At 36.3% G+C, this 14,766-nt stretch overlaps 2 protein-coding genes across 3 annotated transcripts; one reads left to right on the forward strand and one right to left on the reverse strand.

The window, feature by feature from the left end:
• Positions 1-276: 276 nt before the first annotated feature.
• On the reverse strand, positions 277-9,662 carry Isha (Insulator su(Hw) mRNA adaptor). The gene is made up of 15 exons (XM_012371737.2): positions 9,449-9,662; positions 8,706-8,834; positions 8,337-8,628; positions 8,039-8,226; positions 7,678-7,953; positions 7,443-7,589; positions 7,112-7,359; positions 6,851-7,036; positions 6,558-6,691; positions 6,270-6,478; positions 6,016-6,193; positions 5,268-5,552; positions 4,644-4,871; positions 2,563-3,936; positions 277-1,241 (listed from the first exon to the last, which is right to left on the reverse strand). Exons 1-15 carry the CDS (start codon positions 9,476-9,478, stop codon positions 361-363), a joined length of 4,785 nt encoding a protein of 1,594 aa, XP_012227160.1. The 5' UTR covers positions 9,479-9,662; the 3' UTR covers positions 277-360.
• Positions 9,663-9,991: 329 nt separating this feature from the next.
• On the forward strand, positions 9,992-14,160 carry Tpr2 (Tetratricopeptide repeat protein 2). Of its 2 annotated transcripts, none has more exons than XM_012371750.2 (11): positions 9,992-10,299; positions 10,901-10,989; positions 11,143-11,267; positions 11,354-11,542; positions 11,608-11,726; positions 11,801-11,954; positions 12,045-12,209; positions 12,399-12,567; positions 12,655-12,801; positions 12,877-13,029; positions 13,150-14,160. In XM_012371750.2, the coding sequence occupies exons 1-11, from the start codon at positions 10,223-10,225 to the stop codon at positions 13,260-13,262; spliced, it is 1,500 nt and encodes a 499-aa protein (XP_012227173.1). In that variant the 5' UTR covers positions 9,992-10,222; the 3' UTR covers positions 13,263-14,160. The 2 variants fall into 2 exon arrangements, with proteins under 2 accessions (XP_012227173.1, XP_012227182.1); XM_012371759.2 differs by having other exon boundaries at positions 12,877-13,017.
• The last annotated feature ends 606 nt before the right edge of the window (positions 14,161-14,766 follow it).

A 14,766-nucleotide genomic window follows, 5' to 3' on the forward strand; every position in this document is an offset into this window, starting at 1 on the left:
ACTCACTGGACCCAACAGCTGCCCCACCACTCCAGAATGCGATAATCTGAATCCGTAAAATCGTTCTCTTTCTCTCTTTCTCACTCATTCTCTCTCTCTCTCTCTCTCTCTCTCTCTCTCTCTCTCTCTCTCTCTCTCTCACTCATTCTCTCTCTCTCTCTCTCTCTCTTTCTCTCTCTCTCTCATGCGCACGCATACGTTTTCGCTCTCTTTTTCTCTGCAGCATGACTCTATGTACATCGTATCGATTTAAACGATATTTTACACGAATCTGCCTGAAGATTCTCTAGCTTTACTTTGGTAATTTTCCCCAATACCGATCTTTTTTTTTTTCCCTTTTGTTTCTCTTTCCTCTTCGGCTTATAATGAATCCACTTGCTGTTCCACTAATTGCTCACTATAGTTTTTTTCACTCGCGTGTTCTGTTTGTTCGATCGACTGTACCGCACTGTGCTGCGCTGAATCCTCAGCTGGAATGAGTGCCTCATATTCACACGGTTGCTCTTCGACTCGCTGCTTTAGCGCTAAATCATCGCCGGAGAAATGGTCCGCGTCAATTTCGTAGGGATTGGCTTGACCCTCGTAGCAGACCTCGCCGATACTTTCGCTATTCGGTACGTTCGTCAACTCGCTTTCTCCATCATCCTGCATCGCGTCTTGCTCCTGGGCCGCCGACTCGTTTTGCTCCATCGGCATCAAGAAACTTTGCTGATCGACGGCCGAAGACGAGGCGTCAAAACTATCTTTTGGCTCTTGCTCCCCGCTCTCCGATATTCCGGTCTTGTTCTCGGTCTCCTCCGCTGGCAGTATCTCGTCCACGTCGTCTGTCAAGGGTGGGCTAACGTTTCCCCACCTCGACTTGCGGTTCCGATTGCGGTTCTCCCGCTCGGATATGTTTTTATAGTCCTGATGCTTCGTTACCTTTTGCTTGTCTCTCGACAGATGATTCTCTCGTTGTCCGTGTCCGTCGGGTTCCTGTCCGGGCCACGATGCGGGCGGCGGACCGCCGCCCTCCTGATTCCTCCATGGTCCATCCGGTCCGTGCATGGCCGGCGGACCCATCGGACCGAATGGCGGTCGGATATGCGGTCCGGGACGACCACGCATATCGTCGAACGTCGGCCGGAAGAACGAATCCGCTTCTCTGGGATCGAACGGTGGACCTCGAGGAGCGAATGGTGGCCTCATTCCGGGTCTCATACCCCTCGGACCCATACCTCGCGGATGAAACATCAAAGGACCTGGAAAAGACGCGGCAAAGGTGACACTTGCGCGAAGCACGGACGCAATCACATTCACATCACTGTATTAATAAAATAGATTTTTCTTCACTTTCGTCACAGTAAGACTAAAAGTTCTGGAGAAATAAAAAAAAAAAAACATTGAAAATTTATAATAAGCTTTTGTTGCTCTTAATGTTTCCACACAATCTTTATGTGACATTCAACATATTCGGTCAGACGATTAAGTACCTGAAAAGCGCTTTACAAATCTTCTTCAAGACGGACCTTTTGGAATCTTCAACATTTTTAAATGGCTCTCCTTTCAGATACAATTTAATTTTGAGGAACAAAAGATAATCAGCTTTTGACTAATTTTTGTTTCTCAAAATTAAAATTGTATCTAAGAGATAACGTAAAGATGTTGAGAATATTTGAAGAGATGTAGCCAACGAATTGCAAAAGATATTGAGTGATAAGAGATAAGAAAATCTCCAAAATGCTTTTCAGATATTCCACCGTTATCTTACTGGATGTGTTGAATATTGCGTAGAACATTAACAGCAAAAAAATCTCATCATAAACTTTGAGTCTTTTTTTTTATTCAATTCTGGAATTGTTATGTTGTTATCGGTTTACACACTCCAATCGCACAGAATATATATAATCTATGAAAATATCTATTGGAAATTAGAATAAATCAGATGATATAATTTTTAGTTAACGTTAGTAAAATATGCAATCAATAATATGTCATACTGTCTCACGGATTACATTTAGTTATCGGAATATAGCCTGTAAAGTTTTAAATTCTTGTATTTCAAAAATTATTATTTAAAAATTAAAAAATTGCAAAAATCCTTATTTAATTTTGTGAAAATTTTCTACTGTAATATTTTGCTTCATAAATTTTAAGACATTCTATAAAAATGAATTAAATATGATTGTCATAATGCATGCTTCAAATATAATAACGCAAGTGTTGTACAATGCAATCAACATTTTAAATTAGAAATTCTCTATTTAAAATTCTTTCTACTTTCTAAAATATTAAGTTATATAAGGGAAAGATTGTATGAAAATAGAAAATAAGTTAAGGGTCTGCAAAATGGCAATGATTGATTGTTTATATAAGATTAAATATTAATATTGAAATTGATTATTCGGAATAGAGTGTCGATATTTTGATATTTTTGCAAAAAAAAAAAAGGTTTCATACGTCATCTTAAATTGTGGCGAGAAATATGAAATCCTGTATAAAATACTGTAACATTCGTTAACAAAAAGAAAAAAAAAACACGCATAAAACAGTCAAGAGATGATGGAAAAAATGATATCTTACCAGGTCCTCTAGATCCGCGCGGTCCAAAAGCGTCAGGGCCGACCGGTCCTCTTGGTCCTTTTGGACCCATTAACGGCGGCATTCCGAACACAGGCTCCATGGGACCACCGAAAAATTCCCTTCTGCGGGGATCGAAGTCGGAGCGCTCATTGTGACCCCTTGGATCGAAGCCGTCCTGCATTCGTGGATCAAATCCGTCGCGTCTCATCTCGTACTCGAAGCGATCGCGCTCATACTCGTCCACGGGTGGCCTACGAGCACGCACTTCCGGTCGTTCAAACTCCTCCCGAGCAGGACCCAATCTGTTCGGCGGAAAGTCGTCGGGCCGCGGTCCGTTGTGGCCTAATCTGCCCTCGTAATCCTCCGGGAAGATACCGGGTTGCATCCTTGGATCCAGGAAATCGTCCATCTGCGAATTTCTCGGACCGCCGCGCGGCGGAAAGTTCGGTCGCTCGGTCAATCCACGTTGCGGGAACTCTCGCACGTCTTGCGGTCCGCCCCGGAAATCCGGCCCTCGCGGAAAGTCCGTCCGATCCGGTGGCAGAACTCCGGCAAATTTCGGCAAGTCCATCAGAGAGATCGGCATGTCGCTTGGTGGTCGCCGTCCAACCGCGCCGGGGCTTTCCTCGAAGGTCCTGTCATTCCGCTCGGTGGTGCGCTCGGCGCGATTACCGCGTATATTTCTGTCCACCATTCGATCGTCCAGCGGCAACGTGCCGTCCGCCAGTTGTCGCAGTCGATCGGCTAGGCTGGGCTTGGGCCCCTCCTTCTTCGTCATACCTTCGCCTTCCTGGACGTTTTGATTCTGCGCACCTGGTCCCTCCGAGTGTCTCACGCTGCTCTCTCTGCTCTCACGGGCTTCCCGATTCTCCCTGTCGCGTCTGTCGTCTCTGTCTCTGTCGCGACCCTCGCGGTTATCCCTCCGTCTATCTCGGCCGCGTTCCCGTCCCCTTCCTCTTTCTCGGCCGCGATCCATCCTGCACTCGTTTATGTCCATGCGATCGCCGCGATCGCGATCACTGCGGTCTCTCCTCTCCCTGTTCTCCCGATCGCGATCTCGTTCCTTGTACTCGCGAGCCTGATCGTTCTCCAGCCGATTGTCGCTCACAGCGCCGCTCATGTTCATCGCTGCGATCAATTGGTCGCTGAGATTCGGCTGCTTGTCCTTGGATACGCTGCTGGTTAGGCTCTGCGGCATCGCGTCCTCCATCTCCACATCCATGTCATCCGCGTGGTGCTGCTGCTGAGGTAGTTGCATCTGCATCGGCGGCGCCGGACCAACCCCGTACGGCTGCCGCAGCATCGGCAAGTTCGGCATACTCGTCTCTGTCGTGGGCGGTGGTACTCCAATCGGTGGAACGTTGTGCGGCATACCTACAATGTTTGGAAACATTGTTTGACTGCCAAACATTTTCAATTATACATATACCATTTATTAAATTATCATTATTAATTACAATTAAACACGACATTGATGATCAAGCAGGATAACTTTTGATCCTCGAATTTCTGTTTAATCTTAAAAGCATTTTCTTTCTTTAGAATTCAACAAAAATGGAAGAAAAATAAAAAAATTTCTATTATTAATTGTTTTATTGTCAAAGTTAGCAGTTGACAAAAAATACAAAAAAAAATATGAGCCAAAATTTACACAAGAATATAATAAGTATAACATATTTTTTCTACATAAATCCGTAATAAATAAATAAAAGTATAATGTATAGTTTTTCAAGAAAAAAGTTTTAATACTTTTAATATTATCTCAATCTTTTTCTTCTTTTGTCAGTTTGAAGAAAGCCTAAAATTGGGCAAAAATATTTTTATAATTTACTGTATATGTATCTTGTAACATTTTTTTGCGTTTTGACATCTGCGTTTCTGATTCTCGTAGCCCTTTTCCGTTGTTACATCGTTCATATACATAAAGTAATAATTTATAAAATTGTGTTATTATTACAATACAATTTGATAATTCGAAAACATACAAAATTGTAGAAGAGAGAGAATATATATCCCAAGAAGTATCTTGAGATCGTCTATTCTATCACTATTCTAATATCATATTAAGAAACTGTGCGTACCAGTGGAGTTTGGTTTATCTGAAGGCGCTGCTGGTGCGGGCAGTGGAATCTGTGTCAGTAGACCTACGCCAACACCTGCTCCGAATGGTGGGTTAACCGGAGATGTCAACATAGTCTGCATCATTCCAGGAGGTCCTAACAGACTCTGCATATTAGGCGGCGGAACTCCAATCGGGACGTTCGGCATTAATCCATGCGGTATCTGTAGGCTCATGTGGCTAATCATTCCTGCATAAAATTCGTAATATTTAAGAAATATTGTCTAAAAAAAACCATGATAATTATTGCCCTTTTACTTTGCATTTGTGTCCTAATAAAGATTGAAAAATATTGTATAAAATATACAATCTGTTATATACATAACTCATAAACAGGCAACCACCTAAATGTAATCTATAATTAGTTAGCTTTTAGTTCTTATGTCACAAAAATTATCATCTGCAATAAAAAGTCACACTTTTATTACTTAATTTCTTCTTAAATTTCTCACTGTAGTATTTTAATTCGCGAGTTTCTGGATATCTTCTATTTCAATCGTCAATATTTCCATTATCATGTATCATAAGTTAAAATACCTCAAAGATTTATTTGTCTCGCAATGATATATCGCAATGATAAACTCACGTGGCATCGTAAACGCCGGCGGCATCATCTGCAACTGCGTATTCGGAGGCGGCAATAACGCAGCCGATGTTGGCGGTCTGATCGGTGGCGGTTGACTGGTGTCGACTAATTGTTGCTGTTGCTGTTGTTGTTGCGAACCAGCCGACGATTGTATAACGTTCACAATACCATCAGTTAAGGTAGGAATGGGAGCACCGGCGTTTGCAGCGGCGACCAGTGCTTGCTGTTGCAATTGCAGCTGTTGCTGTAGTATATCCGCATTCGTACTAGTATGTTTTAATTTTCCTGCAATACAATAAAAACATGTATTAGTGTGATGAAATAATGATAATATTGTGTAACATAATACGGTATAGATGTATCTCAATTTTTAAAAAATATTGGCAATTACTTTAGAATACCAAACTTCATAATTAATATTCTCATGAAAATAAAATTGTCCAGAGTTTGCTTGACCAACCTGAATTCAAAATTTCAATTTGGCTCAAAAACTCCGATTTTAATCTCGCAAGTTGGTTCAAGTTACTTTTCACTTTGAATTGTGAATGCAACTAAATTGAAACTTGCCTTTTGGAGAATTTTTCAAAATTTTATTTATTCATCGAAAAGTTGATTGCAAAAAATTAAGTACCAATTTCATAAATTGTGAGCCTACATTTTTAACGTTAGATTTACAATTTATCCGATTATTCTTCAAATTGAGAATCACCCATCTTTTATATTAAATGTCAAAATAGAAGAAATATACCTTTTAAATGGGGAGGTAATGTATCTTCATCTATCATTCCGCCTTCTTCTAACAACTCTAATTCTTGATCGGTAATATTGCTTAGTTTATTCCAAGGGATGTAACTCACTCCAAGCTCTACTTCCCAGTAGTCTTTCCATTCTTTGCCTTTTACACCTTTACCAGGCGCCCATGCCAACTGTAATTAAAATAAAGATTCGCATATACAAAATAATTGCGATTACTCGAGAATTATATCATAAACAATCGCTTACCGTGATAGCTTTGCCTTGCATCTTGTGATTTTTCAATTTTGTAAGCGCTCGATATGCATCCTGTCTTCTGTTCATACATATAAAAGCACAACCTCTCGGCGAGATTAAGTCAATACTAACGATATCACCAAGTTCTCCGAATGTATCCGACAATTCTTCTTGGTGCACAAGTTTTGATAAATGTCCTACCCAAAGTGTTGTACTGCAAACTGTAAAGGCGTGCACTTTAATTTTTACCATTTTTACTTGATTGATGTCAACGAATTCTTTTAATTTTAGAACACGTACCACTTAATTTATCCCTAACTATCGGTGGCAAACCACGTTTGCGTCGCTCCCTTTCTTTTTCCCGTTCTTCTTCCGTCATCTTTTCCCGACTATCGTCGCGTTTCCTGTCACGGCCTCTGTCTCTTGAACGAGACCTGTAAAAAGAAAAACATAATGAAATTAATAGAAAATGAACAATCCGTTGTCACGAGAAAAATATAAATAATCACAAGGTTTTTCTACATATAGTGCCTTTCCACACACTATAAAGGCAATTAATTTAATTTAATACTAACATTAGTCAAAATAATTACCTTCTTCTCCTCGATCTACTTCTAGATCGAGATTTCCTATCTCTATCTCGATCTCTATCCCTATCTCTATGTCGTGGAGATCGGGATCGACTGTGATGTCGATACCGTTCTGGCGATCTACTTTGCGAACTTGTATTTTCGCAATTTACAATTTCCACACTACTACTATCACGTCTGGCACCATTACTGCAAAATTAACTTGTTAAAAAAAGAAATAAAACTATTAATTGAATTAGAATCTATTAATTATAGTATATTTACCCGGAGTAATCTTGTGTATCTTGACGTTCGTCAAGCAATGGACTTTTTTGATTTTGATGTGCCGATTGATTGATTTGTCTAATGCTCGATAAGGATTGCGGCGCATATGGCAGAACTGGTGGATAGCCAGGTGGTGGCTGGCTCATATCTTGTATCACATTGCTATTCATACCTGACGCATAACTCTGGGTATTTGGTTTTAAAATATCAGAAGGCTTTAATTCGCACTCAGACGCAAATGGAAGATTCTAAAATAGAAAGAAAAAAATGATCATTAAATCATTCGCAATGTACAAGTATAACAAAAAGAAGAATTAATTAAGCAACATACAGGAACAGTTTGTGCTAAATGCTTGTCAAATTCTTCTTCCTGCTGCTTCATTTGCTGCAACTTGCGCATTTTTTCTTCCATTTCGTGTTGCGAAGAGGACGCGTTGCTTTGCATAGTTTGTTGCAAAGTTTGCAGTTGTCTCAGAACCTTAAAATAACATCATATATACAATGGTAATCTTAAGACCTTGACATTGCTATTTACATCTGATATTCGGTAAGCATTCAGCAAATACCTCTGGATTCGTGAGCAACAGTCCCAGACTTTCCAGACTGCTGTTTGTCGAGACCGCATTGTGTTGAGTATTCGCCGAAGCGGTTGTATTCGGAGAATTAGTAACAACGACATCGTCATCCTCTTCTTCTCCATAATCAAAGTCTAATAATTTTTTATCAAACTTGACAGAACTTTTTGGTTCGTTCGTAGCTTCCTGCTTTTTCAAAAGTAATTGTTGTAAATGTTGTAACTGATCAAGAAAAGTAGGATCTACTTGACCGGAGTTGGATTGACTCTGTCAAAAGAGGAGTAAAAATTAATAAAATTTAATAAATCTAGATACAATACGCACATAATGTAAATATAAGCGATAATATTACCAAAAGTTTATTTGCATTGACTATATTTGCCGCTTCCATTTTTGTTTGTGCGAGCCATGCTGGATCAATTGTCTTGCCAGATGGAAATAGCTTTGAATCCTTTACAGCATTTTTAATTGCAGATGGTGGAGTTTTAGTGACTGCATTCACATTACTTAAATTATTTCCAGATGATGCATTCAATGTACCTGGTAACAGTAAAGTATTTAGAAAAATACAGATTTTTTTCAACAATGTTGTATTTAATAGTATCAGAAATATTTTTCATTCAGATATACTTTTTCCATGTTATATTTACCATTGCTATTTACTGGTTGCTCCTTATGTATCGGATGATTTGGATCCGCCAGATCAAAAAGTGGTTGAATAACTTCTGGTGGAAAAACAGCATTTTTTTGCCAAAGATTCAATACACGTATAACTTTGCTCTTATCTTCCTGTGGGCACTTTAAAAGATTAAGAAAGGTAGTTTGCATATTTTTTGCAAATCGTGGTGCAAACACATCTTTTTCCATCCCAAACTGATGTCGAGATTGTCGGACAATTGAATCTATTACATACAATCCTGGTACTTTGTATTCAGGTTTACACTAAAACAGAATAAAGTTAGAAAATATATATACAAGCATATTAACATTGTTTAACAAAATTATTTAAATGCACTTACTTTTTGTATAAATTTCTCCACACTTTGTACAACATGTTTATAGAATTTTATTGCTTTGATGGCACCCCGTGTAAGCGAATTCATTTTAGCTTTTGAAATGGGTGGTTTAACATCATAGAGAGCAGAAAGCTGTAATCAAATCATGATTCTCTTAAGAAAAAATATATGCCAGAATTAATTACTATTATCTACATAACGATCTTTTTTGCAATTCTAATTATAATATATATGCCAATAAGAAATAATATCAGTGTATTCGTAGTATAGTAAATATATTATAATTTAAACCACATGTACAAATCACATGTACGGACCACATGCAAAACATTGCTCATACTTATTACCACGTAACGAAAAAAATATAGCTAGGCTTGCTCAACAATTTATTCGCTAATGCCTTGTGAAAACAAGCTACACAAAGCTGCGAAAAGCATAACATAGGTTGTATCGCTGTAATCGCGATCTCTAGGCTACTCTGGGCGCGCTGCATCTCTTAAGCGAAGGAAAGCGCCGAGGGACCAAACAAGAGCGGAAAGTTACCGAATAACGCAATTTCTTTTAATAACGGATCACTACACGCGGGATCAGGGTAAAATGAGATAAAATGAATCGGGCTGAAACCAAAGCGCAAAGAGAAAGAGAAAGAAGGAGAAGAGGAGGGAAAGAGAGAGAGAGCTGCCCCTACGACGATGACCTCTAAGACGTGCGCGTATAAGCGATGGGACTCCGGGGTGGTCACTTACCTCCGCGTTGAACGCCTTTACCGCCTCCATTGCGGGGCAAAACAAGTCCTCTCGCGTCACGGTCGCCGTTAAATCTCATGCGAGTCCCAATGCAGTAAAATGCCAGCGTGCCGTACGCGTTATAACTTGCATATCTTCTTTACACACGCACTGTGTAGTCGAGCCATGCCATTCAAGATGGCAGGTCCGTGTTTCCCGATATGCATCGCGGGGAGACCGACGCATGACGTCACACCTGTCGTTCTTCCAATCGATACATCAGATCTCGATCTCGATTATCGATATCTCTAGGTATCATAATTAATTTCTTTTATTTTGGATAATATATACAATATTTGTGTAAATATTTCTCATAAAAGATTATCTAACCTGCAGTATCCAGTTTAATAAAAAAAGTTGGTTTTTTAAGAATTAATTTAGCATTAGATAAAATTTCTAGAAAGTATGTTTTTCTATTGGATATCGAATGACAAAGGAAGTGAATCTTTGATTTCTATAGTTAAAGGTTCAGTACAAACACAGTATTTTTTTTATTAAATATTGGCAGCACTGCCACGAGGTGACAGATTGGTGAGAAAGAGAGAGCACATTTGTTCATCTTTGCTAACCGATATTGTATCGTACGTTGTATATAGCGGTATATAATTGTGCATTGTTTATTGTTCTTCTTATCGTTAACGGAAAACGCAAAAGGCCGTGTGCGTTCTCACTGTGCATGACCTTTCAGCAACGCAACATCGTCTATATTCATCCTGTCTAAGAAGGAACACGGCCATGGCGTCGCCTGATCTGACCAATATTACTCCGAATTCCACGACGGATATTACGGACACAACAGAGAGTATCCAAAAGTAAGTCACTCAATAATTTTGTCATGGCCTATTAATGCTTCTACGTACTTCGCTTACGTGCAATATATATGAATATGGACAAAATAGAAAATTTCGTTACGAGCATCCTCTTGCACAAGATACGCATTTTCTATAAATATGCGTACGCATACGCATTTCCTATAAATATATAATTATTTTAGTAAAATTAGCATATTACTACACTTTATTCTTCTTAATTCCTTTGTGTTCATTCTGTGAATACAGTATTACATGATGTCAGAATAATAAACAAGAATGCAAATATATTTATAATGTTGGTTGGATACCTTAAATCAGGGATTGCCAAATGGTTGGATCGCGATCAACCGATCGATATTTAAACACTTTACAGTCGCTAACATCTTGAAAAGATGACCTTTTTTGTTCGTGAAACATTTTTAGAACATGTACCAGTGCTTTGGTCGATCTTGAAAGATCTCTCTCTTTTTTTTTAAGTGGCTCATATGTCTTCAAAATTTGCCGATCCATGCCTTAGATTATAATACCTGTTTTTGAAATAATTTTTTGTAGCTTATTAGCTTATTACTATAACTAATATATTTTCTACTTGTATTTACAGATCAGCAGAATCAAAAAAGGAAACTGCTAATCAATATTATTCACAGAAGCAGTATAAAAAAGCATTAACTGGTTACAGTGAAGCTATTGGTAAATATTCTGCAATCTTTCATAAGTGTGTTATGCAAATGTATGTTTTAGTTAGTTAGTAAAAAAACATTTTAATGGCAATAATAATTGAGTTAATTTCAGAATTTTACAGCTATTATTTTTGTAATTAACTATAAATCCAAAATATTTCAGCATTATGTCCTGATACATCTCGTTACTATGGCAATAGAGCAGCATGTTACATGATGCTTGGACAATATCGAGATGCATTGACTGATGCTAAAAAGTGTATTGAATTAGATTCAAAGCTTCCTAAAGTACGTTGATTATTTTCTATTAGTAATTTAATATATATATTCACAATAAAATAATAAACTAATTTTTTATGTATGCTTATTTTCAGTCATACATAAGGGTGATCAAATGTTGCTTGATTTTGGGTGACATCGTAGAAGCTGAGACTACATTAAAAAAACTTTTGGAATTTGATCCCAGTTCTGAATTGATAGCCGCGGAACAAAAAGACTTGGCATATGTACAAAAGTTCCTTAACGATGCTGATGCTGCCTATGATGCCAAGGATTATCGCAAAGTAAGATCAGTTGCAAGAATATATTTTTATTATGATTGTACAATACTATATTTTGTTTGTTATAGGTTGTATATTGTATGGATCGTTGTTGTGATATAAGTACATCTGGCACACGTTTTAAACTAATTAAAGCAGAGTGTCTAGCTCTTTTAGGAAGGTATCAAGAAGCCCAGGATATTGCAAAGTATGTTACTTTCTTGGATCGGAAACATAAATTATGTAACAATTATTCACAAATCTATATTTTGTTTCACTTAGTGATGCCTTACACATTGATAAGCAGAATGCTGACGCAATATATATCCGTGGAATGTGCTTATATTTCCAAGACGACGTTGATAGAGCCTTCGCACATTTCCAACAAGTATTGCGACTTGCACCTGATCATGCTAAAGCACTAGAAATATACAAAGTAGGTATAAGAGACGTAATCAAGATTTTTCCTAATGCATATTAGACAATATGACATGCTAATATTATGTGCATTTTTCTTTTATCATAGAGAGCAAAATGCTTGAAAAAGAAGAAAGAAGAAGGCAATGCAGCATTTAAGAGGGAACAATATCAGGAAGCATATAAACTTTACAATGAAGCTTTAACTATAGATCCGCATAATATCATGACTAATGCTAAATTGCATTTTAATAAGGCAACAGTAGCATTTAAGGTATTGCATTATTTATACATATTTCTGATTAAAATTATTTTTGAACTTGATGTATTTGTATAAATATTATTTCTACATATAGTATATTTATATATGTTGTGCATATGTATACGCTGAAAGCTGCGATATTATTCAAACAGTATGCATCAAAAACTAATCTATATTTGACATGTTTTATTTTCGTTCTAGTTAGAAAAGTTGAATGAAGCTGTAGCGGAATGCACTGAAGCTTTAAAACTTAACGAAAATTATTTGAAAGCTCTTCTTAAAAGAGCAACCATTTATATGAAACTGGAAGAGTATGAAGAAGCAGTTCGAGATCTTGAAAAAGCATGTAAAATGGATAAGAATGATCGTGGTACGAATCTAACTCTATAGCATTAGCTTTAAGATGTGCTCGCACACAAGTGTTTATCGCTCTCTATATATTTTATAATATTTATAGAGACTAAACGGTTACTCGCAAAAGCAAAATTGTTATTGAGAAAATCCAAAAGAAAAGATTATTACAAGATTTTGGGAATCGATAAAAATGCTTCAACCGAGGATATTAAAAAGGCATATAGAAAACGGGCTTTGGATCACCATCCAGGTAACGAAATGAAAACAATTATTGAATAATTGAATAATTGTGCGTTTACGTTATTATATATACATTTTTTTATAGATCGTCATGCTAATGCAAGCGAGGGAGAAAAGAGGGAACAAGAAAAAAAGTTTAAGGAAGTCGGAGAAGCTTATGGTATTCTTTCGGACCCCAAGAAACGATCTCGCTATGATCGCGGACATGATCTAGATGATAACGAAGGTGGTTTTCAAGGTTGAATTTTATTCTTAGATTTTGTTATATTTGCCAATAACGAGGACATGATATATTTTATGCCTTTTTACTATTATTGCGACACAATACATATAATATTATTTTACGCGTCTCTTTCAGATATGGATCCCAATGCAATGTTTCACTTTTTCTGCCAAGAGGGAGGAAATTTCCAGTTCCAGTTTCAGCATGGTTTCCCTAGTGGTGCTTTTCAATTCCAGTTTCCAGGTTAATGGTATTTCAAGAAAATATGACACAGTGTATCTATCTATGTATATGATATTTGAATCTATTTTAGTAAATATTGCATTCAACTTTTTTTTGAATACTTAAACCTATGATGCAATGTAGTATCATTCATTATTTGCGTTTCATAATTTTGAAACGTAAACATCTCATCTCCGAGCGATTGTTGTATACATATAATAATCGCTATATATATATATATATATTTATTTAAGCATGATGTGCACTACTGTAAATATAACATTTTACTATTCTATTGCGATCTGATAGCTCTTCGATTTAATGAATTAATAAGTATAAAAATGATCGGGTTAACGTCAAAATGCAAACGGGCTGTTTCGAAGCCGAAAACACTCGCACCTGACGGAACCTTTATGAATAGATAAATTATAAGAGAAATATCCGTTAAGCTAGAATTTTTATCACGAAGTTTATTTAATTTTTGGATTGGAATATTATATAGTTATCTGTTATTGTATCCGTTGAAAATATTAATATTCTAAAAATATTTAATTTTATTGTAATTATGAAACGAATAATTTTTTAAATATTGATAAAATCAGGAATTTATTACAATTTGCAGCGTTGATTGCAGTGAAGTATATATAATATATTATCATGAACAATATAATTAGTTTTCCCGTATGTAATGAATGTTTGCTGATTCTAGATCTTTCTACAAGAAAGTCCGTTTGTTATTTTAAAATGAACAGAAACATTGTAAACTATAAAATCCTTAAACATTCATCTTGCTATGATATTTAATACTGCGTTTCCAAAATATTATTTAAAAAACCCAAGAATGGTAGATTGTTTCTATAGATTTTAAAACCTACAATGTATTCATTCCATGAATCTTTCTACAAATACATAAATTATAAAATATTTTGTTTTTATTCAATTATTCAACCTGACTAATGTTATTCTAAGATTTATTGTAGTGATACAAATTATATACATATATAATTTTCTGGACGAAATAACTATTCTAAAAAAGTACCATACACAAAAAATAATGGACTAACAAAAATCAATATTTTCTGTAAATATTTGTGTATGTGTATTAAGTTGATAATATTCTACAGTTTTTAATAAAATGTTAATTTTTATAAAATTATTTAAAATCTAGTTACAACATTGAAATATTTCTTCTTTGTGTCTATGTGTACAATAAAAAAATAAAATCTATATTCATTTTCTTACGTTATAATTTATGTTACAAAGTTGAGGATAATATCAATTACTTGATAAATTAATTAAGTATTTTACAAAAAAATAAATTCTAGTTTTTATTAAAATTTGAATTTAATTCGGATAATCACACACTAACTTCGCCATTATAATTATAATTTGTAATTACTTTCGCGATTATTTGAAGCTAAAGTAATGTCTCGTACGAAAGCTCTCAGTTTTGTTTATTAACGCGAATAAATATTCGCAATTGCAATTAGTCAGATTTTTAGTTTCGTAATGTTCTATAGTAGCGTTCGA

Source organism: Linepithema humile, chromosome 1 (genome assembly GCF_040581485.1).
Source record: "Linepithema humile isolate Giens D197 chromosome 1, Lhum_UNIL_v1.0, whole genome shotgun sequence".
Lineage (NCBI taxonomy): Eukaryota > Metazoa > Arthropoda > Insecta > Hymenoptera > Formicidae > Linepithema > Linepithema humile.